At 39.0% G+C, this 23,990-nt stretch overlaps 2 protein-coding genes across 2 annotated transcripts; one reads left to right on the top strand and one right to left on the bottom strand.

The window, feature by feature from the left end:
- Window positions 1–1,410: 1,410 nt before the first annotated feature.
- LOC143847433 (beta-glucosidase 31-like) lies at window positions 1,411–12,928 on the top strand. Its single transcript, XM_077356249.1, has 13 exons — window positions 1,411–1,616; window positions 2,291–2,354; window positions 2,455–2,513; window positions 2,605–2,680; window positions 2,872–2,943; window positions 3,151–3,238; window positions 3,726–3,981; window positions 4,179–4,294; window positions 4,411–4,628; window positions 7,594–7,616; window positions 7,704–7,818; window positions 7,924–8,029; window positions 12,571–12,928. The coding sequence occupies exons 1-13, from the start codon at window positions 1,488–1,490 to the stop codon at window positions 12,782–12,784; spliced, it is 1,536 nt and encodes a 511-aa protein (XP_077212364.1). The 5' UTR covers window positions 1,411–1,487; the 3' UTR covers window positions 12,785–12,928.
- A 2,350-nt stretch (window positions 12,929–15,278) lies between these two features.
- CXIP1 (CAX interacting protein 1) lies at window positions 15,279–23,808 on the bottom strand. The gene is made up of 3 exons (XM_077356247.1): window positions 23,521–23,808; window positions 21,197–21,466; window positions 15,279–15,550 (listed from the first exon to the last, which is right to left on the bottom strand). Exons 1-3 carry the CDS (start codon window positions 23,720–23,722, stop codon window positions 15,495–15,497), a joined length of 528 nt encoding a protein of 175 aa, XP_077212362.1. The 5' UTR covers window positions 23,723–23,808; the 3' UTR covers window positions 15,279–15,494.
- Between the last annotated feature and the right edge of the window lie 182 nt (window positions 23,809–23,990).

Here is a 23,990-nt window from a genome sequence, read left to right as displayed (position 1 = left end):
CTGCAATCCTCACCCAATCCAAGAATTAGAAATTGAAGCCATCCATCATGGCATCAAATTAGCCATCAAGCACCAAGTTAAGAGTCTGTGGATAGAATCTGATTCGCTCATCGCTGTTATGGCCATAAACCTGCTTTGGCCGTGCCCATGGCGGAAAATCCCAACGCTCGAATCAATTAGATCCATGCTCATCTCTTTTGAGAGCTGGAAGCTGACCCACATTTGGCGTGAAGGCAATAGAGTAGCTGACTTCTTATCCAAACCCAACTGTATCTGTAAAGGAGACTCAATTTCTCTTGAATTGGTTCCACAGGAACTTGCAAAAATTATTTCTGATGATGTATCGGGAATGATCTATCCTAGATTGTAGATTGTAAATTTTCCTTTTTCTAATATAGCTGGTGGGGGTCTGCCTAACCCCAAATTACCGATCAAAAAAAAAAAAGAAGGTATATTTGTTCTTTCCCAAAAATTTAAGGGGGGGCAATGCCCCCCTTCCCTTACAAGTGCCGTCGCACCTGTGTGTTGTGTTGTAATTTTCAACACCACTAAGATTTTAATTTGCCAAAATAAAGATTTGAAATCTCAACAAGAAGAATCGAAATTCCGTTTTGGAAGTGTTTTCCCCCAACAAAATATCTTTTTCACCAATAAGGAATCAGATTGGATTTTGGGTTGAAGATTGTCAGTGCGACAAAACTAAGGGTGTCAATTTTGGCTCGGGCTCGGAAGCTCGCTCGAGCTCGGCTCGAATCCTTAACGAGCTGAGCCGAGTCGGCTGTCCAGGCTCGTTAAACTTAACGAGCCGAGCCCAAGATAGGCCAGGCTCGGCTCGGCTCGTTTAGCATTTAATATATTTAAATATATATGTTATATATTAATATATACACTAAAAGGGTTGTCCAGGGAGTGAAAGAGAGAGGCAAAATATGTCACTTCTTTTTTGGAACCCCATTAGTTACTTGGACCACCCCCCGTAGTGTAAAAAGAGTAGTCGAATTACACTAGATAGGGCTGCGGCTGTCCAGGGAAGATGAGGGGTGTGAACTTAATATAACAAAAGCTCGTTAAGGCTCGGCCGAGCCTGACCGAGCCGAGCCGACCCCGAGCCTGGTTCGAGCCCGAGCCGAGCCCAAGCCGAGCTTTGGAGCTTAACGAGCCGAGCCTGGCCAAGCTCGGCTCGTTTACACCCCTAGACAAAACACTTCACTTTCCCATCTTGTCTTGCTTGCGTCTATGAACCTTCTTCCTACTTGACCTTTTAAAGTGGCACCCAATAATGAATACTCAATGCTTTTCACATGGGCCCATCGTTCTTTGTAATTATTCACTATTGAAAGATACACTGGATTGTTGTGTAGCATGGTGAGTCATGGATGACATAAATGGTTTGGTGTTTACTACTTCGTTTGTTCCTTTCTCTTGGACAAATATCTACACAAACCTCTGCTCACCTCTTCCAATTCCAACTTTCTTGAGGGAGAACAATGGTGAGAATGTGGCAGTTGTTTCTCCTTGTAATATCAATAGCTGTATATTATGGTAAGGTCAGTGGCATCAGCAGATATGACTTCCCACCGGGCTTTGTTTTCGGTGCTGGTTCCTCTGCTTTGCAGGTGCTGCCCTCTCTTCCCTCCCACGCTTTTCGTAAGACTGATTATCTTGACAGGTCTCACAACATGATTGTAGAATGAATAGTGTGAGACTGGTTGGGTTATCTCAATCAGTCTAACAAAGCGCTACAAACATGATTAAAGTAAAGACCAGTTGAGATGATCAATCTCAGGACAAGCATTCATTCAATTCCCAGTTTCTTTCTTCCCTTTCTACACCACCCACATCAGACATGCCTTACAAACTTGTTTTAATTTGATCTTAATAGCAAATGGAACAAGGAGGCCTCTTTGAAAGCCATTAACTATATCATTTCAAAAAGTATTGTAACCATTATTTGTAAATAATCATATCTAAATTCATAACCATTTGGATATACAATGATGGGTCTGAGAGAATCCCACCGACCCTGATGATCCCAACCAGCTTATCACTGGCCAATGGTTCAAATTCAGCTGCCAAAAAGTCAATCCATTGAACGAGTAATAAAAATTTTCAGGATAGTGAGATTTTGGCATCCATTTTGGCACCCATATGTTTTACTATGGAGACTAGGCCACTACAATACCGGGAAGTTGCATGACCTGCCTACCCGTTCTTCTCCTCATTTTTTTCCCATTTTCATAGCATCAAGTATTTTTGTGATGGGTATGGGTTGGTTCGTGGTGGGTTGCAGGTTGAAGGAGCAGCTGCTGAAGATGGAAGAAAACCAAGCATCTGGGACACTTTTTCCAATGCCGGTGACCCCCTATTCTGTCACTTTAGAATATCATAAACTGTGAGAATTCAAATGGGAATACCATAAATAGCCTGAAATGATTTTTTTTTTCTTCTTCACAGGAAAAGTTCTTGACAAGAGCACAGGAGAAGTTGCTGCAGATCAATATCATAAATACAAGGTGAAAAATCAAGATTGTTGATATCTCCATGAGCAAGTTATAGAGAAGAAAAATCAGGTCTCGGAATAATTCTTGTTTTTTATGAGGGCAGGATGATGTAAAGCTAATGTACGAGATGGGTTTGGACGCCTACAGATTTTCCATCTCCTGGTCTAGGCTTATTCCTGGTATGGACTGTTACAAGTGCTTTAAGTTTTATAAATGAATTTTCAAAAATACCCTTTATTTTGTTTGGATTGATCGATGTGCGCATTGTTTCCAACATGGAGCTGGAAGTTATGTAGTCAAATTTAACTTTCGATTCATAAAAACTAGCTGAATTTCCCTTTGGATCTTTTCCATCCCAATTTATTTGCAGATGGGAATGGAGCTGTGAACCCCAAAGGCGTGCAGTACTACAATAATCTTATAGATCAACTTATCATCCACGGTACTCATAATAGCATTACTTCTTTTTGTTCTAATCTTCTTCCCTAATCTTGTTTTTCAGTGACACTATTTATTTTCATATCTCTGCCACACTTCCAACTTTGGAATCATGTCGTGATCAACCATGCATTTAGTTACCAATTAATTGAAATTTTATCTCCCTTAAGGTAGTTCTAATTGGTGGAGCTTGGGTCCCTTGATTTTACAGGAATTGAGGCTCATGTTACTTTGAATCATTTTGATCTTCCCCAAGCGCTAGAAGATGAGTATGGAGGATATCTGAGCCCAAAATTCATGTAATCTCCCACCTACTCCTCCCTAAATAACTAGATTTACTCAACAATTACTGTTCAAATATTCTTCTTGAGAAAGAACCCAAACTGATAAAATATTTGCTTGAGAGTAAAGGAAGAAAACTGTGGGAGGCTGCTCTCAACCAAAATTCAACACCCAAAAGAAGCAGCCCGTAAAAGCCCAGAATTGCCCACAAACTGACTCTACAAGAACCTGAGCTCTCCAATTTCAACTTTATCACTCTTCAGCTTCTGCATCCCTCCCATCCTATTGTATCGCCCCCACTGATTCAAGCAAGAAAAGCCAGATAAGAAGCTACATCTGTAACAACTCAACATTAACATCTGGTCCATTTTGCGTACTTATGGGACCTGTTTGGAACATCCTGACTTTTGAATTATATCAAACAAAGGATTTATGGCTTTTGACTTGCTTATTGCTCTCAGAGCCTTTGTGCTGCTACTGATGTGGTTCGTCTTTTTGTCGCAGTGAGGATTTCACTGCATATGCAGATATTTGTTTCAAAGAATTTGGGGATCGGGTGAGGTCGTGGAGCACTTTCAATGAACCCAATATACAAACTGTGGCTGGCTATGATATAGGATTGTTTCCACCTGAACGATGCTCTTTTCCTTTTGGTCTTAATTGCTCCAAGGGGAACTCATCAACAGAAGTATATACTACTGCTCATAATATCTTATTGTCACATGCAGCAGCAGTCCAACTGTACAGACAAAAATATCAGGTTTGAAGATTCAACATCTATCTTCTTCAATCATTCATCTCTTTGTAGGTCTCCTTTCAGTTTCTACAACTTGGTGTTGCACCATTGGTTCTAGGCATTTCGACAGTTTGACAGATACAGAAGCACTTGTTGTTCAGTAATCAAATACCCCTTTAAATGTTCAAGGTAGGTTTTAATGAGAAATATTTTCTATGTAGGAAAAGCAAAATGGCTACATAGGAATTACTATTTTGGGATTTTGGTTTGAACCTCTCACAGACTCATCAGAGGACATTGCTGCGACACAAAGATGGATCGATTTTCATCTTGGTTGGTGAGTACAATGATCATGAGCTTAGGTTTTCTTCTCCTTTTTCGAAGTAAACACATATATTGTGCTGCCAATGTGCAAACCTGTTACTTATATATTCTTTTGTTTTATTGGACCAGGTTCTTGGAACCTCTTGTGTATGGGGATTACCCTGCCACTATGAGAGAGATCGTAGGATCTCGACTGCCATCATTTAGTGAGGCTGAATCAAAAAGGTTGAAGAGATCATTTGATTTTATTGGTCTAAATCACTATGTGGTACTATATGTGCAAGATGCACCTGCTGAAACGGATAAGGAGAGAGACTATGTTACAGATATCTCTGCTAGAATATCATGTAAGTTGTTAAGTATTCCTTTATAGACCTTCTCTTTGTCTAGAAAATCATCATAGATTTGAAGACTGTTCGAATTTCAGAATATAGTTGCAAGTTTTCTACTTAGGTTGCTATCCATGTCAGGATCCCATGAGACACTTTGGGTCCTAAAACATCTTATTTTGTACAGTTTGTTTTCACTTCAAGTAACTAAGTTGCTGTTCTGATTATGGATATATAGTTATGAATGATTCCTTTTTTTTTTTTTTTGAATGGTAGTTATGAATTATTGTACCATTTGCATTAATCTAAAAGCTAATATTCTCTATTTTTTGTGTCCATCCTCAACTTACACATCGGAAGAGAACTGCAAATTCCTCAGCGGACACCTTGGAAAAAGAGGGTGTCAATCTTCTGCGTAAGCTATTGACGCCAATCTTGGATTATCTCATATGAACTTGGAGTCTTGGACATAATTGCATGGAAACCAGTTCCATAGAGGGATACATTCAAGTGAATTTTGGAAAGAAGATGAACATGTTTTTGAAATGTTTTTTTCTCTTTCTTTTTTTGAATGTTGAATGTTTTTTCTCTTTAAGGAGTTGCCTCTCGCATTTTATGAACAAGTATTGTAAATGACTTTGAAATCCCGGTTTGGCAACCAAGAGGGGTGTGTGTGTGTGTGTGAATTGGTTGTCTTTAAAACATTTTGCCTTTTAAAGCTTTTCCCAAGTTCACCCGAGTTTTAATTCTGCTTTATCAATTTTGATTAGGTGATAAAAAATCAAGTTGTTATAATATATCGTTGAAACCCTATTCAATTTACAAACTTGATAATTGATGAGAATGTTCAACTTAGCATGTATAGGTTTTCACGAAAGACAAATGCTAAGTAGTGGAGAAACAAAAAGAATGGCACATACAAAATAAAAGATGAGAGAGAGTGAGAGATATGTACCACACCACAAGCGACACAATTGATTTATAGTGGTTCGGCACTTAGCACCTTGCCAAGTCCTACTCCACTTCCCAAGTTTGGCTCCTCGGGCATTTCTCCACTAAATCCGACGCCACATAAAGCCTGGATCGGAGGGTGTAGTACATTCTTTCCAATTAAGGGACTAAGCCTTTCTCACTACAAATAAAGGGATGAAGCCCTTCTCACCAAGAATGAAGTACAAGAACAATGAGACACCCTTGCCTGATACTACAAGGTTAAAGCTCACAAATACTCTCAATAAAGATTACAAATAAAAGCCTAATCTAATCTCAAAGGTATTTCTCAAATATCAAGGCACAATTAGATGAAGAGAGATTTTCAACCCAAAAATGATTTTAAAGAGTTTGCATAAGTGTTAGATTGGTCAGAACATCATTAAAATTGAATTTTGAGGTCAATACTATGTATATATAGTGATCCCCAACTCAAACTAGCCGTTCGAGGGCAATATGATAAATACTAGGCTAAAAAAAACAACTAGCCGTTATAGCCCTAACGACTATATTTTTTACTAGGGCCAGTTGACCGGGGGGTCTCGGTCGTCCGCCCAGAAGCTACTAGTCATATTCTAAAAACAAGGTATTGGGGGGTCCGGTCGACCGATCCTCACTTAATGTTTCAAACAACGTTTAAAATTCATTATGGCCGGTTGACTGGTGGGGAGTCCGGTCGACCGCACAACACATGATGTTTCCATCAGTGTTTGAAAATACCTTGCTGGCTGGTTGACCCTACAAGGGCCGGTCGACCGGTTTGTATTGAAAATTTGAGTTTTGGTTTCAAAATAATTTCTTTATTTTGCAAACTTTAAACTTGGGGTTTGAAACATCTTTTAAGAGCATTTTGAAATCTTTCAAAAGTCATTTGAGTGTGCCTTGATATAAAGAAACACGAGAGATGGAAGTACATTCTAAACACATAACTCACTCTCTTGAATGCCTCTTTACTTAGCCTTCATCTGGTCTTCACTTGAGTGCAAGGCTCGCTTGTGGGATCTTTAACTTAAGCTTTGTGCTTAGGCATCTTACAAGGATGATGCCTTCTATGTATACAAGCTCCTTTGGTCATTTGGTACATTGATTCTCAAACAATGGGTAGTGTTGAATTGTGCGAACTTGGATTGAACAATCAAATTCTTGTCTAAAGCTCAACATTACAAGGCAATACATTAGTTCATAAATAAATCAATTTGGGCTTGCTAGCATCAAAATAGCAAGAAAAAGGTGATTAGTTGAACCCATGGGAACCCTTGGGCTAACAGACTTCTTTCTTTATTGCTTTAATGAGTCTCACTTGCTTTCTCCTGGGATTTTCTTGTTGTTTATTGCCTTTTTTGCTTCCCCTTTCAGCATCATCCCGCTTTCTCACATTCATTTCAGACATTACTCTGCACATCGACCTTCCCATGATAGTAACTACGGACTCAAGATATCAATCTTTGAAGATGATTGATTTTTTTTTTCCAGCATCACACCTTATAATTCTTAAGTTTCTGTAATGCATTATTATTTTAATATGATAGTAAAGTTGCAGGAAATATGTAGTTTCTATTATTGAATGAATCGCTCCGTGTCTCTTTTATTGGTGCTGTGTGTTTTAGAGCAGGATAGCTGTTTAACTCTTCAGTGAAAAATGGAATCACATTTCTTGTAGTCCTACTGTTTTTAATTACAAACATCCAAACATGTTGAAAACCAATTAACTTTGTCAGTTCCCTTTAATTATTTCATTCCTAGAGTTGTTGTGGGTTCGATTAGAGTTTTTTTTTTTTTTAAACTTCCATATAGAATAGAACTTGGGTGGGTTTGTTTTCAGGCTATTATCAGATTAGATAGCAAACTGATCTTTCATGGGATCCTATTGCCTGGCTGTGGTTCTTTGGCTTCACCTTTAGTAAAGTTTAGTTGGAGTTATGTTGATCCCAGTAAATCACAAACTAACAGCTAATTAACAATAATGTTTTTTTTCTTTTTTCTTTTTATGCAGTTTTGGATCGGTTGCTTGTGGAGGTAAGATAATAGAAATCAATTATTACAAAGTATATGTGTTTCTTTAAATTTAGTTTGTCAGACTGACACAATTGAATTCCGGACCAGGATTTTAGAAGCCTGAAAGGATTCGAGATGCCTGCAGCTCCATGGGGTATGCAAAGATTGCTGGAGTATGTAAAGCTGCACTACGAAAATCCTGCAGTCATAATCCATGAAAATGGTAATCTGCAAAAACTGCTTGAGAATATTAACACTCATTGTGATGCTAAAACTGACCTATAGTAAAGCTAAATTTAATACTGCTTGGTATTATGACTGTAATTAGGATATGCGGACTTTAGCAACTCTGCCACTCCTTCCAAGACCCATGATGATGCTGAACGAGCAGACTACTTACGAGGATACATCGAAAGCTTGCTTCTGTCCATTAGGTATTTTCATCCTTACCAAAGTTTCATTGAGTTAGTTCTTCTAGAAATGTTGACCTAGCTTTAGGCGGTAGGTACTTTATTTCAGTTTTGAAAATGGTTTCTAGCAGACTTCATCGGAGAACTAGGTAACACAGAGCATGTTGAACATGTAGCCTATGCCTTATAAACACTATGATAAGAAATTATAAACTGTGCAATACTAAAATTGTAACTTATTTTTTGAAAGATAACTTGATCAATAAACGGTAGCATGTACCCCCCCCCACAAGTGACGCCACAAGGGGCCACACTAGCTAGGAACCCCTACAGCAGTCCCTCTCTACTTAGATGCTGCAACCATACTGTTGAGAGAAGAGAAAAAGGAGAAGAAAAGTGAGAGTTGGAGATAGCTCCCCCTCACTTATGTATTTATATAAAGAGAATGAAGTACAAAGACTAAAATGCCTTGAGGCATACTACACACAAGGGCGGAGCTAGGAATTTATACTTGGGGGGGCCGGACTAATTTACACTCTCCCTGCATTGGTCATTGGAAGCCCCGCTTACATGGCCCACCCTAATAGAGAATGAATCCTAAAACACTTTACTTGTATTTCAAGGGTTTTGCAAGTCATTGAGGGGGCCGTGGCCACCCTAGGCTATATGTACCTACGCACCTAACTACACACATATTATACACTTCAAACTCCCCCTCAAGCAGGAATGTATATATTGTGCATTCCTAGCTTGTTACAAATATCACTTAGTTTAGCCTTGCTTAAGGGCTTAGTGAAAGCATAAGCAAGTTGATCTGCAGACCGAGTGAAAGTAGTGTATATCTCTCCCTGTTGGATTCTAGTCGTATGAAATGACAGTCCACCTCTATTTGCTTAGTACGCTCATGAAAGACCGGATTAGTAGCAATGCGAATAACTGTCTTGTTGTCAGTACAACTGAGCTGGTGATGATGATGAGAATCCAATCTCAGATAGAAGTGAACTCAGCTAGATAAGCTCACTGCTAGTATGTGGCATGGCTCGGTATTCAGTTTCAGCACTGGACTTGGGTACAATATTTTGCTTCTTACTTCGCTAGGGCACTAAGTTACCTCCCACAAAGGTACAATAGCCGGTTGTGGACCGTCTATCTGCTGAAGAACCTGCCCAGTCAGCATCACAGGAACCCTCTAACTTCCGACGCCTGTGTCTTTTGAAAAGCAATCCTTTCCGTGGAGCACTTTTCAAATATCGAAGAATCTGAATCACAGCTGCCCAGTGGGATGTATGAGAACCACTCATGAACTGGCTAACAACCCCAACTGCATAAGAAATATATTGGCGAGTGACTGTGAGCTATATTAGCTTCCCAACAAGTCCTCGGTATCAACTAGGGTCATGTAACAAGTCACCCTCTTCTGGGTGGAGCTTTCTATTTGGGTCCATGGGAGTAGGAGATGTTTTCATACCCAGCTATCCTGTCTCATCTAGTAGATCTAATACATACTTCCGCTGTGAGAGGGAGAGACTAGTACACGAGTAAGCTACCTCAATCCCTAAGAAATATCGAAGATGTCCAAGGTCTTTTGTGGAGAATTCTTTTTGCAGAAAGACCTTCAACCTCTGTATGCCAACTATGTCACTCCCAATGATGATAATGTCATCCAAATAGACTATGAGAAGGACATGTCCAACCGGTTTGCTGGCTAAATACTGAGTGGTCAACAACACATTGCTTCATGTTGTATCTCATGATAGCATCATTGAACTTCCCAAACCAAGCTCGAGGAGATTGTTTGAGACCATATAATGATTTTCGAAGCTGGCATACTGAAGAGGACATCTCCCCCTGAGCAACACACCCAGGAGGTTGCTCAATATACACCTCCTCAGCCAAGTCGGCATGTAGGAAGGCATTTTTGACATCCAGCTGATATAACAGCCACCCATTGTTGACGGCGAGAGAGATAAGCACACGGAAAGAGGGGATCTTGGCAACGGGAGAAAAGGTCTCGGTGTAGTCAACTCCGAATGTCTGAGTATACCCTTTGGCAACTAGGCGCGAATTAAGGCGCTCAACTGTCCCATCCGGAAAATATTTGATGGCATAGACCCATCGACAACCCACATGCTTAGCACCAAGAGGAGCAACTATATCCCAAGTATGATCAGCCTTAAGAGCGACCATCTCATTGTCTATAGCAGCATGCCAACCGGGGTGAGCAAGAGCTTCCTGCACAGATTTAGGCAAAGAAATAGAAGACAAAGAGGATACAAAATTACTAAATGACGGGGTGAGATGATCATAAGAAACATATGATGAGATAGGATGAGCAGTAGTGTGTGAACGAGTGCGCGAAGCAATAGGAGCATCTACATGAAGATCAGAAGTAGGAGGAGATACCTAAGACGTGGTAGTCGGGATCTCAGGAAGAAGAGACGTGGCCTCGGGAGGAGTTGGAGGAGGACCGGGCCTAAGTCGCCACCGATAGACCTGCAAAGGAGCAGATGGAGGAACCGCCGTCACCTGCAAAAGAGCCAACGAAGCCTAGGGCTATAACACTTATAAAATTTCTGGGTATGAGAGTAACCCAGAAAGACACAGCGCTCCGCTCTAGGGTCTAATTTATCCAGACTCGGTGTAATGTTGTGAGGCTCGTCATACCAGCGAATGATGACCCTATTGAGGCTGGTTATAGATTGGTATTGCCCATAGCTATCATGCCAATCCAGGAGGAGTATGCTGCTATCTTCACAGCCAGTTTATTTCTCCAGAGCAGTTTGCACCACGGTTGTCATGGGTATTTGACATCAAGAGTGCCTCTGATGGATTACGACTCCTACTGCTTGAGTGGGTCATCTATATTTTTGATTCAAACGGACTAGAACTCGAGGGCGAGTTCTTTTCGAGAGGGGGAGAATGATGTGGATTGTAGGCCCAATAAGAGGCATATTTGCCCATTATGATTTATCTTCATGTCATATAGTTTCTAGGATTCTTATTTTCATGTTATTTAGTTTCTAAGATTTTATTTCCATGTTTTTAGTTTTAAGGCTTTTATTTTCCATGGAATTTTATTTTCATTGCCTATATATAAGCCTCATATATTAGGTATTATTAGTTTTTGGTGATTATTGATTGATTGAGAATTTCTCCCCCAGACTTCTTCTTCTTCTTCTTCCTCCTCTTACCCTCTTTCTCTTCTATTCTTTTCCTAATCTTCTTCTTCTCTTCTCCTTCTCTGTCTCTTCCCTGGCCTACATCAGCTCCTCATTTGACGACCGCCACATGTGTTGAAACCTGGGGTTGATCAAAGCCACTAAGTCCCGAATTTCTGCAATGATGTTTGATAACGTCCAAGGACTACAAGGCTTTTACCACAAGCCCATGAAATTACGTTTGATCCTCGCTTTACCACAATTGTAATAGCCCGTTTAAATCTTGGAATAGCACTCCAATACCTGCCGGCCCTGGGTTACCTTTGGAGCTTCCATCAAAATTTAATTTGATCCACACGGGTGTTGGGTGGCACCACCTGGTGTTATTTTTTCCTTCTTTCTTTCTAACATGATCTCCTTCCAATTCCTAAGGTATCACCAACACTATTCGATGTTAATTCTTTTCCAGCTTTACTCCATGCTATAATATCAGATTTGATGTTGAGCAAAGTCCTTCCCCACCTTCTCGAGTTATCTTAAAAGATCCGATTGTTCCTCTCCTTCCATATGTGCCATATAATCGCATAAAGAAATAGTAGCCAAAAGGATTGACCCCCTTTGCCGAAAGGTCCGCTATTCATTCTAAGATAATGATATCACAGAACTTTGAAGTGACCATGATAAGCCAAAGCTTTTTATGATGTTCATCCATAGCCGATAAGAGTAGCTGCAATTGACTAGTAGGTGATCCAAAGACTCCTCAAATTCCTTGCATGACAAACACCAAGAGGCCAAAAGAACTTTCCTTCTTTTGAGGAAATGCACTCTCTAATCGAGCCTCTCCAAATCTTGCCGAAACTCATCTTCTCTTGAATGAACTGCATGAAGTTCCAATCCACAGATCATATGCCTTTTTCATATCAATTTTGCATATAATCCCTCTTTTTCCTTCTCTTATGTTTGTATTCAGAACTTCATTAGCAATGAGGACACCAGTTAAGATCTGCCTTCAATCAACAAAAGCCCCTTGAAACTAGGATATTTTAGATATTATGAATACTAAAATTGTAACTTGGAAGAAGCATTTCCAGAATGGTTATTAAATTTCTAGCTCATGGGTGCTGGTGGGTACAACACTTATTGCACTTTTCCAGCTTCATTGATATTCACAAAAAATACATATATCTGAATTACTACTGAAGCAATTCATGAAATAATTTCAGGCAATCTTCTAATCATGAATAGCTTAATGGCATGTTGAATGTGCTTTTCACAAGTGAACTGTTCTGGACAACGGACATGATGTGGCATATGGGTCACAGCAAACCACTATTTTTTCAGTAACAAAAAGAAAATCAGCGTAAATTGTCAATTACTGCAGTTCCTGAATGGAAATTTTATGTGCAGGAATGGATCAAATGCGCGGGCTTACTTTGTTTGGTCCTTTATGGATTGTTTCGAGCTTCTGTCTGGGTACACAACTCGTTATGGTCTCTATGGAGTCGACTTCCATGACAAGGACCGTAAGAGGTACCCCAGGTTGTCTGCACACTGGTATTCCAGCTTCCTTGAAAATACTGGACTGGAAAGGAGAAGATCCAGTTACTTATACAGTTCCTAAACATTTCTACTGTTTCAATCTTCCTTTCAAGTTAAGACATTGAAGTGCCCATTTGGCTTCACTGCCAGTACCTGTTCCTTTTGGACACCGCTTTGTGTGTGCAAAGTTCATATTTCTACATGCTTTTAGGCCCTGTTTTCTTAAGGCTCTGTTTGGTTGCACACCACTATATTTGTGCAAAGTTCTCAACAGGGAGGAGATAGTTAAAACTGAATATAATACCATTATATTAGGCACTAAGCAACCTAAAAAATCCACAAAAAATTAATTAAAAAACGCACAAAAAATAGGGAAAGAAGTAGAAGAAAAAAAATAGAAAACCCACCTAAAAATTGTGGAAGAAGTAGAACAGAAAAATAAAAAACAAATAAAAGCTACTGAAAATCTGAGAAGAGAAAATGAAAAAAGAAATCCCTAAAATCAAGGAAGAAGACATTTTTTATTCAGTTCTTAAACCAACTCAAAAAAATTGGGCCCAGAGTTCTTTTGAGTTTAAATGTGTGTTTTTTTCTTATGGGTAAGCTGGGGTTAGGAGCCCTACCAGATATATTCCAAAAACAAAGAAAGAATTACACCCAAGTGAAGGGAATTCTCAAAGAATCTCAAGTTACAACTTTCAAAAGGGGAGAAGGGAGGGATGGGACCGGAATATCTTCCCCTTTGCAGGGGCGTCCCTCTTTTGAGAGGAAATCAGCCCACTCATTTGCTTCCGTCCAAGCGTGAGTAATCTTCCACACACGAGTGAGTAATCTTCTTAAAAAAGAGGGTGATCTTGCTTAAAACCAAATGATTGTTAGAGATAATTTGTATCCGTTGGAGAATAAAGAATAGTAACCGATCATCCGATTAGCTGATTAGGAGGGGAGTTTGTGGGATGACCCGTCCATAGCAAGGCCTGACAGACAAACGGTTAGGATCATTGGACAAGTGACCCCACTTACAAGTCATCTCCTAGCAATAGTGATTCCAACCCACCATGGTTACTCCTATGTGACAGATCAATCCATTCTATATTGTTAAACTTCTAGTTTTCTTTTCTATAAAGGATTAATCAAAGGTTAGGGTCTTCGTCGAAGAACACATCTCTCCCAAACTTCTAAATTTCTAATGCTACTTGTCTACTATCTCTATAGACATTCATGATTCTCCTGGCAAAATTCTTATGCATGTTAAGGAGGAATCCAAAAAAGATTGAAGATTGAAAAAAGAAATCATATATATTTTTATTCTATTGTTATGAATATAACTCTTGCCCATCCCAGAGAAGATTTTTTTTTTTTTTTGGGAAATGATAAATGCGCCCCTTTTCATTACTTGGGACACCTTGGTGTACTTAATCTATGACTGCAAAGAGGCAGCTGTACCTCACATGGGAAGGATTGAAGGGACCTGATTGCATCGTACACTGAACCTTGTTTCCCGAGTAATGAAAATGGGCACATTTATCATTTCCCTTTTTTTGGTTACGTCATACCTTAACATTAAAAAAAAATAGAAAAAGAAGGATATAAGAAAGAAGAAAAAGGAAGAAATAAGGATAGAAGAAAAACAGTGGAAGAAACTTTGGAGAGTTCTGTGATAATAGGTCTTGAAGAGGAAATAAAGAAAAAAATGAAAGATATTGACAGAGTTCCTGTGGTAGTATCTGGAGTGAGAGAAGGTGGAGGAGGACTCTGTTGCATCTCCCACCTTGAAGAAACGCTACTCGTTCAAATAAAACTATTTGTGCAGATGAAATTGATGCCTTCCTGTGTTGCTTCTCCACATTGACTTCAAGGCAGTCGGATTCCACCCTGGTCGGAATGAAATTTTTCTTGGAATTTTTAAATTAAATTTTTTCTTTTAAATTTCTTTCCATTCTGTTACCACGGGGATCGGAATTGGATTCGGAAATTAGGGAATAATAATAGCATAGCTTCACTCACAGGCCCAAAACACTAAGATCCAAAACTTCCATTTGAGGAGCTGCACTGATGAGATGCATGCGTGAAAATAACTGATCGAGGAACTTAAATGTGGGTTGTTTCTCAATATATTCTTAAAACCTGGCCACTTATCAAATTGGTAGTGTCATCCCGTCAAGAGTGCATATATCATCTATACCCCTGGACTCCTAAAGAGAAGGTCATGGGCGGACCTGAATTAAGGGGCGGTTTGGATACACGGATTTTAGAATCCGGGATTTCTTCAAAATTGTAGCCAAGACACAAGAGAAGAAGCGGACCAGCCGTCGTTTTTGACTTCTCACCCTTCTTTTCGTCAGCAAGAGAGTAGCAGATCCTCCCATATTTCCAGGTTTTCGAAATCTCAGGATGCAGGAGAGATTTTTAAAACCAGAATTTCTCACTTAAAATCCAAGAAACGCTGTTAGGACAGCATACAACAGCTTGATCATGAACCCTCTTTTACAATGTTTTCAAACTAAAAACCTAAAATCTGCATATCCAACGGCCCTAAGCTTCTCATGATCTACACACAATCATACTACCAGAACTCTTACAATTGGAGAGCCCACATAGGTTTAGTTTAAATATGTAACTCCATACAATAATTGTAACAGATGAGGTTCAACCATTTATATCATCAACTGTCATAACAAAGAAAGACCCCATGAACATAACAAATGCTCAAATAATAGCTATTGCATTCCATATAGGCACGAGTAGAGGAACAATGCCAAACGAAAAAAGCTGAGCCATCTTGGTGTAATTCACGAATTAATTGCTTTCTCCAGTAATTCCTGCAATTCGCCTTTCTTGTATGCTTCTGTTACATAATTAAAGTAGAAAAAGAGTTGAGTAAATCATCTTACCACAAAAATGCAGTCTCACGCATCCATACAATAGTTTCTACTAGAGTTCTGCCAACCATTTTTAACTCCCTTAAATTTGGTCTTTAACAGATAAAATTTATACCATCAAAAAACACAATTGGCCTGACAAGCTACAAGTTACAACCATAGCTTCCTCCGTACTAACCTATTAAGGGCTAATGGGGGAACTTACATGAGAAGGGCACTACTTATTTCATTGCTGCCTTTGCTTGCTGCTTTCTGGTAAGAGCAGAGCCCCACATGGCAAAAGGGAAAGGCAAAGTGCTGACCAGTCCCATTTTTTATCCCAATGCATGAAACTTAAAGTGTTTAATGTTTTGGCAGCCATTTAACAAGGAAGCTAGTTGAATTGACATGTGTGTGATAGATATACATTGATAATGAATAAAAACACAAGTTAAATTTACCATTTTCTTGTGTTCAGAATAATAAACATGAGGGATGGTCACATGGAGCCCGACCCCATTGTAATGACATGCACCCTATTATTTAGATAGCACTTAAACTGTCTAAAACCATCTATAGTTAAGATTTAAACCATCAGAACTGCCAAATATTAGGGAAACCAGATTCAACATTCCAGCCGGTTATCCTAAACTCTCTAACCCTAACCTTGTGTCGGAACTTAAGGCCAATGGAGAGTTCCAGGTTGTGAGGGAGTAAGCTGTCCAAAAGGTAACTGATAATCAAACTCATCATACCAACGACTAAGTCTTCTTTTGAATTGATGAAGTGAATGAACTCCAATGGGTTAATGTTGGATTCTTCTGTAACGATTGCATTAACAACCTATTCATCTTTTTTTTATTTATTTTTATTGATATCATCTTTTTGTTTGTAAAGATTTTATTAAAAACGAGCAAAGACCAAGGAGGTCTATACAAGCAAAAGAGAACCAACTGAAAGCAGTAAAAAAATACAATAGCCACGCCCTAAAGAGGAATCAAGTGGGAAGGAAATCAAACAATCCCAGACACCCTGGTTCGTTTTGGATTTTGATAACCAAATTTGAGTCCAAAAGTGAATATTGGACTCAAAATTGCATTTAATTTTGAGTCCAAAAATCAGTTTGGACTCAAAATCCAAAACGAACAGGGCCTAAGGGTTGCTGGCGGAGGAATTGCATGGGTTTGTTTTATTTTTTTGGGTGGAAACGAACTGCATGAGTTGGTAGGAAATTTGTTGTTACATTACGATTTCTTGGCAAAAATATCATCCATGTTTCAATGAGGTTTTACCATTCAGAAAAGAAGAAGAAGTCTCAATGAGGCTTTGAATTGCATGACTAAGAGTAATACATTTATCCACACCCTAAAAGACGTTATGACTCCCCAGCTATAAAATACCCAAGACTTCGATTCGTTCGGGCCCTCGCCACACACATCGTCTTTTAAGTCTTTGTAACCCTCGGCATCCCCGGGACATAGTTTAGCTCAGTCTAGTGTAGCCTTAGTGTAGCCATCATCGGCGTGCAGGATAACCTGACTATGGAAGCTATCTTCTTGATTAGGCGGTTAATGGAGAGATTTAGAGAAAATAAAAAGGACCTTCATATGGTTTTCATTGATTTGGAGAAAGTGTATGGTAGGGTTCCCATTAATGTTATGTGGTGGGTCCTTGAAAGGAAAAAAGTGCCTATTAAATATGTTGATGCGATTAAGGATATGTATGATAGAGCAATAACTAGTGTTAGAACCACAGATGGCACGTCTAGTGAGTGTCCAATTACAATAGGACTACACCAAGGATTAGCTCCAAGCCCTTATCTTTTTACGCTAGTTATGGATGAGCTTACGGAGGGTATGCAGGATGAGGTGCCGTGGTGTATGTTATTTGCAGATGACATAGTATTAATCGACGAAACCAAAGCATGAGTAAATGCTAAGTTAGAGTTATGGAGAACTACTTTGGAATCCAAAGGTTTTAGAATAAGTAGGACTAAGACAGAGTATATGGAGTGCCACTTTAGTAATGTAAGAAGGCGGGACGAGGATGTAGTAAATATGACTGGACAAGAGGTACCTAAGAAAGATATATTTCGCTATCTTAGTCCAATTCTACATAAGGAAGGAGAGATTGAAGATGATGTTAACCATAGAGTAAGAGCAGGTTGGTTGAAGTGGGAGCTTGCCTTAGGAGTTCTATGTGACCGTAAAATCCCTACCAAGTTGAAGGGAAAGTTTTATAAGACCGCTGTGAGGCCAACCATGCTGTATGGCTCAGAATGTTGGGCCACCAAGAAGCAACATGTGCATAAGATGAGTGTAGCAGAGATGCAAATGCTTAGATGGATGTGCGGCCACACAAGGTTAGATAGAATTAAAAATGAAGACATTCGTAAAAAGGTGGGGGTGGCACCAATTGAGGAGAAGATAAGAGAGCACCGCTTAAGATGGTTTGGACATTTCCAACATCGGCCTTTGGATGCTCCGGTGAGAAGAGGCGACTCGTGCCAAATTGATGGAGTAAAACGAGGTAGGGGCAGACCGAAAACAACTTGGGTAGAAACAGTGAGGAAAGACTTGATAGCAATGAACATAACAGAGAACATGACCTTGGATAGATTAGAATGGAAGAAAATGATCCGCGTAGAAGAACCCAACTAGAGCCAAGATTAGAGCCGGGTAGATTCCTATCACCTTTTTCATAAAATTTTTCTAAAGGATTCATTTAGCCGACCCCAACTAGTTTATGACAAAGGCTTTGTTGAGTTGAGTAAAGATTGTGCATCCTCATCCAAAATGCAATGAATCCATTAGCTGCAATCTCTCTTTCCTCATTGTGGTCATTATCTTTGCCTTGTGGACTTGCGTTTCGGCCACCGGCTGATCACTACTATTGCAACCTACCCATTCACTTCCTTTTGCTAAAAGGGTTGTCCAAATTGCCTAATTCAGATAAGTGACCAAACCGACGGCCGACAACCCTTAGCTGCGAATGGTCATACGATTGGTTTGGTGCTTGGGGTAAAAATTGACCGATTTCATTGAACCGTGACGGTTTGGCTCGCCCACGAACGAAAACAGTCGGCCAAGGTACTTGGGAGTTGGGAGTGGCATCCATCCCAACACATCGAGCAGGTGAGGCAATTGTCCGTAAACACATGTGAAGTGGTATATGTATTATGTGTAAATATTTATATGAATTACACGTGAATTGTGGGATTATTGAGTTATTAGACATGTGCGACAACGCATTACACTAGGTGGTTGATATTGTTAAACCATTATGGATGGTTGTCTTATGTAAGGGTTTCTAACTCTGTATTGGTGCTTATTCTAGCATATCCTTAAGTTTCATCTTAAAATTCTCTCGTTTGTATATGTTTCCATACGTTTTCGTGATTTTATACAATTTTCACTGGAATTTCCAACCGAAACTGAAACGTTTTCATTTCCGTGGAAACTGATATTTAAAACCTTGCCTAAAAGCAGTGTCACTGTTCCATAAGAAATCTTGACACATCTTATTGATTCTATACTCCACAGAATGAGTGATCCTGCAAATGGACAGGATGAGAAAGGTACTCCCTTTCCCATTATTCAAGGTGAGATTCAATCCTCTCAACTACTGAGTCCCAATCATGTTGGCATAGGTTACCATCTATAAGAGGAAACCCAAGGTAATAGATTGGAAGTGAAAACACACTAAAACCAAACACTGTAGCAAGGGATTTCATCTCAGGTACTTCGTTGTTGATTGATGGTTTGTGTTGAAGAATTTCACATTTCAAGTTATAATTAGAAGCTGGAAAAGATTATATTAGTCTATGATTTAGCCGACACTTTGAATTTATTGCCGACACACATGTCCTGCCGTGTCCGACACGACACCCGTGCCCACACGTGTCGACACTCCGTTGGACACTTTTAGTTTGTGAAATGAATACCATATTTATATTGTTACAAGTTATGATAGTAATAAGTGATTTTATATGTATGTACGTGTCAATATTTCTAGATTTTTAGATGTATCCATGTCGAAACCCGACACACAAATCCGTATCTGCAATCATGATTATATATTTTATATTTTAGTAGTCCCTGTTTCTAAATTTTGGAGGTTTACCGTGTCTGTGTCCACTAATCATAGATATTAGTTAATAATCATAAATTGAAAAGGAGGTTAGTGGGCCACCAAGGGCCTAGACTCACACTTAAGTCACCCAATAGAGAATTGCCTCTAGCCAATCTAAAAATTATCTGAGGAGCTGCATAGACTTCAAACCTAGCCACATTGCTTTTGATTCAACATCCGTTGCATAACTCTCCATAAGGACTTGTAGATGCCAGAAACACCTTGGCACCACAGCCAAACACTAGCCCCAACCCGAATGCCTTGCCCAACTTTGAATTTGGTACTACATAACCAGCTAGTCTTAGAAAATGGGAAGTGCTTATTTGGGATCTAAAGAGACATCGGTGGCAGAGCTTCTTCGAAATGTAAAGAGCTTCGTTGTTAATTAGTCATTTGTGTTGAAGAATTTCACATTTCAAGATATACTTAGAAAGTGGGAAATGATTATCATGTATGCAAAGCATAAACTGAAAAGAAAGGTAAAATGGACTCCCCACCCCTTCATTTAACTAAGCTAAATCCCAACAGATGTGCGATCTCCTTTTAGGTCCAATGGGAATGGTGGACTAAAATGAAGCAGAGGTCTAGTCACTTCTAACCAGACCATATTTTTGTCAACAAGATCAATGGTGGATTGAGTGTGGAAGGTGTGCTTATTCCTAGGTGTGCTAATGGTGCAAGAGACTCGCTCACTGAGTGGTGCTCATACGGATGATCTTTCATTAGGTAACCTCTGTCCATTGTAAATTCTTTTCCTTTCTCTCTCATAAAATTCCTGTTTACCCCCACCCCACGCATGCACACACACACGAGAGAGAGAGAGAGAGAGAGAGAGAGAGAGAGAGAGAGAGAGAGAGAGAGAGAGAGAGAGAGAGAGAGGCTAGTCCTAGTCTTATCAAGATAAATTATAAATGTTTCCCAAAAAATCAGGTTAAACAATGGGATTTAGTCCTTTCAATTTACTATTCCATTTCAAGCAAACTAATGTGAATCTTTAGGTTCAGCTTATTCCTCAAGTACACTAATTTTATCCAACTAAGAATCATCCCTTGGGAAAGAAAAAGCGGAAGGATCATTGAAAGCCATTATATGTCCTCGAGTATTTCCAGTTAAGTGACGTGGAGCCTCCAATTAATTATGCTAATCTCTTATGGAATTTATCAGAACCTAAGAAACAATATATAATCTTCAGTAATAAAAGATAACCAAAAATTTTACATCGTAACATACTGTGATGCACTGAAACTTATCAGATAACATACAAAATGAGATTCTTGCAAGAAATCCCAAATAAAATAAAAATTGAGAACCTGGTTTTAGGCTTTTAGCTCAAATAATTTGCATGTCAGCTTGTTTCTCTAGAAGTTTTTTTATCAGGAGAAAAAACAACACATGATTTAATTTTTCATGCAACAACAAAACTTGCATCAATATATCTAGACAACTATTGGTAGTAGGCATAATCATACGCCATAGAAAGCACAATAATAATATGACCTTACCAATTGTTATGTCACAGCCACCAAAGAACTCTCCATCAATGTAAAGTTGAGGAAATGTTGGCCAGTTTGAGTAATTCTTCAAGCCCTGACGTAGCATTTCATTCTCCAATATGTTCATTGTTTCAAATGGCACATCAAGGGACTTCAATATCTGCACAACAGTGTTTGAAAATCCACATTGTGGAAAGTCCCTGGTTCCCTTCATAAAAAGAAGCACCTTGTGCGATGTGACGACTTTATCCAAGGTAGACTTCAACTCGGGAGTCAACGCTGCATAAGAATGAAGAACATATGTAGAACACAAGTAAGGACGCACTTAAGCATAACGAAATGTGTCAGTTCTACTGTCACAGTATATTCTCTTTAAAGGTAATGATGAATTTCTTAATATCATAGGTTAGATACAGAAAGTCACAATTATTTTTTCTTTTCTTTTTTTCTTTTTGAATGGTCTCAAATTTAAAGTACAAGATATCACAGATACGATCAGAAAACAATTAAAAAGAATAAAGAAAGACAGATATCATGGAGGCAAAAAATCGAACAACCCCAAGCCTTAGCTTGGCTGCAGCTTCCCTAGCCAGGCGATCTGCAACACTATTAGCAGATCGACGAACGTGTGAGAAAATGATCGACGAGCCTTCTATTATATCTTGGATCTCATCAAAGAGATGAGAACTCAAAAATGTCAATTGTTTGCAGACAATTGTTAGACATGATAAGAACTCAAAATCCTAGACGGCATTATTTGTAATGTCTTAATACAATGCAAATAGCATAAAGAGACCAAAGAGAATATAAGTAAAACTTATGACAATCCACAGCATTTTAATCATCTATGCAACATAAAGCAGCACATGCATGTCCATGCCTGACATTGCATAAGGGGTTGGACAATAGACTATGATATCCGGCTCCCTCCAAATTCCCCCAAGGAGCTTGTTACAGACACTACACATGTGTACGAGAAGCATGTTGGTGATGGCTTACCATGCCCAGAAATTTCATAGTAAAAAAGTATTTAAAGGTACACCAAAACCATTCAAAGAAAAAGGTACACCAATTTTTTTTAAAATATTATTAAGAAATATTAAAATTTTAGTAGTTGTTTGAGGTGGTTGTTATAGGCACAAACATCACAAGCAAGCAAGTACAATATATTTACTTCTATTTTGATTGGTTAGAAATAATAAGGGGCTGGTCAAATATGCGGATTTCCTCAAAATTCTGCATGGAAGAAAAGAGAAGAAGGAGACCATGAGTCATTTTCTGATTTCACGCCCTTTTTTCCGTCAAGCAAGAGAGTAGGAGATCGACGTGTTTCGGTTTTAGAAATCTCAGGATGGGGGAGAGATTTCTAAAATCTGGATTTCTTACTCAAAATTCAAGATGAAAGATGAGAGAAGAAGGACATCCATAGTTTTATGACCCTCCTTTTACACAGCTTTCAAATTAAAACCTGGATTTTAAAATCCACGTATCCAAACAGCCCCTGTATGTATTCAATAAAACCCCTAGCTTAAGTTATAGAATATTAGAGTTTATCTCGATTATAGAAGCTGAGTTGTGAAGTAGGCAAGTAGTCCATATGGTTTGGATATTTTTAATAAGTTGTGTTTATAAAATTGGAATCTTGTACAAATGAATAAGTAAACCTTTTAGCAGGTGAATACTTTAGCCTTTTGTGGGTTTTGCAACCTAGCATATTTTATTCAAATCGGACCAAAATAAGATGCTACTCTCCCTTCATTTACTCCAATGCAGCCCTTTGAGGTGGGGTAGCTGGAATGAATTCATATAAGGACAGATGTGCTTTAGGGCAAACGTGGAAACCGGAACATATTTTTTGAATTTTGAGTTCTCAAAAGATTCTCAGATAATTTACGGAAACCAATTGCGGAGGCTATGTAATCCTACTAGTAAAATTCAGGAACCAGAAGTAACGGATTTTTGCAACGGAATCCAAGTAAAAAAAATGGAAATCAAGCATGGACTTATCAACAATTTATTGGCCAATAAATGCTCATGATTAAAATTTAAACACAACAATCGAGAGAAATATCGAATTCTCGACGAAGATAAACTGCCAAGCCCTAATTGCTCAAATCCCAAAACTAAAGCACAATGACAATTACGTGGAACTGAACTCTTGTACGAAGATAAACTGTAAAACCCTAATCGTTCAAATTTGAAGTCCATAAAAGGGACCTTGAATTAATCAATTTCTGGACATAGATTGGTATAAGGGAAGAGTCCGACCCAATAAAGAGAAAATCCAACAGAAGTTCATCAACCAAAAGATCAAAAAGGGAAAGAAAACAAACCTGAGAAGCATCGGATGGAGAGACGGATAGGCTTTGATCGGAAACCCTGTACAGAAGGAAGAATTGAAACATTTCCGACGCTTTTCGGAGATCCGTACTGGCGGGAAAGAAACGAAGGAGTAAATCTGAAAGTAGGAAGGGGGACTGAGAATCTGCTGAGGGCTTTCATAGAGAGAAGGGGTTGAGCAACAGACGAAGCCATCCTCTTCTTCTTCTTCTTCTTTCAGAGAGAGAGGGAGAGTTTCTGTGGGCTTCGGAAATAAGACCTGGAATTTGGGATAAAATAAGGGCCCAAGAACTAATTGGTTTTTGGTGATTGATATTCGCACTGCAATATTTTGATAATGGCACTAATCACTTTGTTTTGCACTTCTCTGAGTGGAAGGTTCGCTTTTGGGTATAATTATGCGGAAATTAGTCCCCTTGTTTTTGTTTTTTCAGCTATATGGACATTTTGAACTTTTTTTGGC

The sequence above is a fragment of the Tasmannia lanceolata genome, unplaced genomic scaffold (genome assembly GCF_043159265.1).
Source record: "Tasmannia lanceolata isolate RefF3 unplaced genomic scaffold, GAP_Taslan_0.1 ptg000015l, whole genome shotgun sequence".
Classification (NCBI taxonomy): domain Eukaryota; kingdom Viridiplantae; phylum Streptophyta; class Magnoliopsida; order Canellales; family Winteraceae; genus Tasmannia; species Tasmannia lanceolata.
This window is presented reverse-complemented; position numbering and strand designations above follow the sequence as displayed.

Coding starts and splice junctions, on each gene's coding strand:
- LOC143847433 (XM_077356249.1), top strand. CDS start 1,488: ATGGTGAGAATGTGGCAGTTGTTTCTCCTTGTAATATCAATAGCTGTA. Junction 2,514..2,604: donor ATCAATATCATAAATACAAG/GTGAAAAATCAA, acceptor TTATGAGGGCAG/GATGATGTAAAGCTAATGTA. Junction 3,982..4,178: donor TGTACAGACAAAAATATCAG/GTTTGAAGATTC, acceptor TTTTCTATGTAG/GAAAAGCAAAATGGCTACAT.
- CXIP1 (XM_077356247.1), bottom strand. CDS start 23,722: ATGGCTTCGTCTGTTGCTCAACCCCTTCTCTCTATGAAAGCCCTCAGC. Junction 21,467..23,520: donor CTCCATCCGATGCTTCTCAG/GTTTGTTTTCTT, acceptor ATTCTTATGCAG/CGTTGACTCCCGAGTTGAAG. Junction 15,551..21,196: donor TGGCTGTGACATAACAATTG/GTAAGGTCATAT, acceptor ATTATGTAACAG/AAGCATACAAGAAAGGCGAA.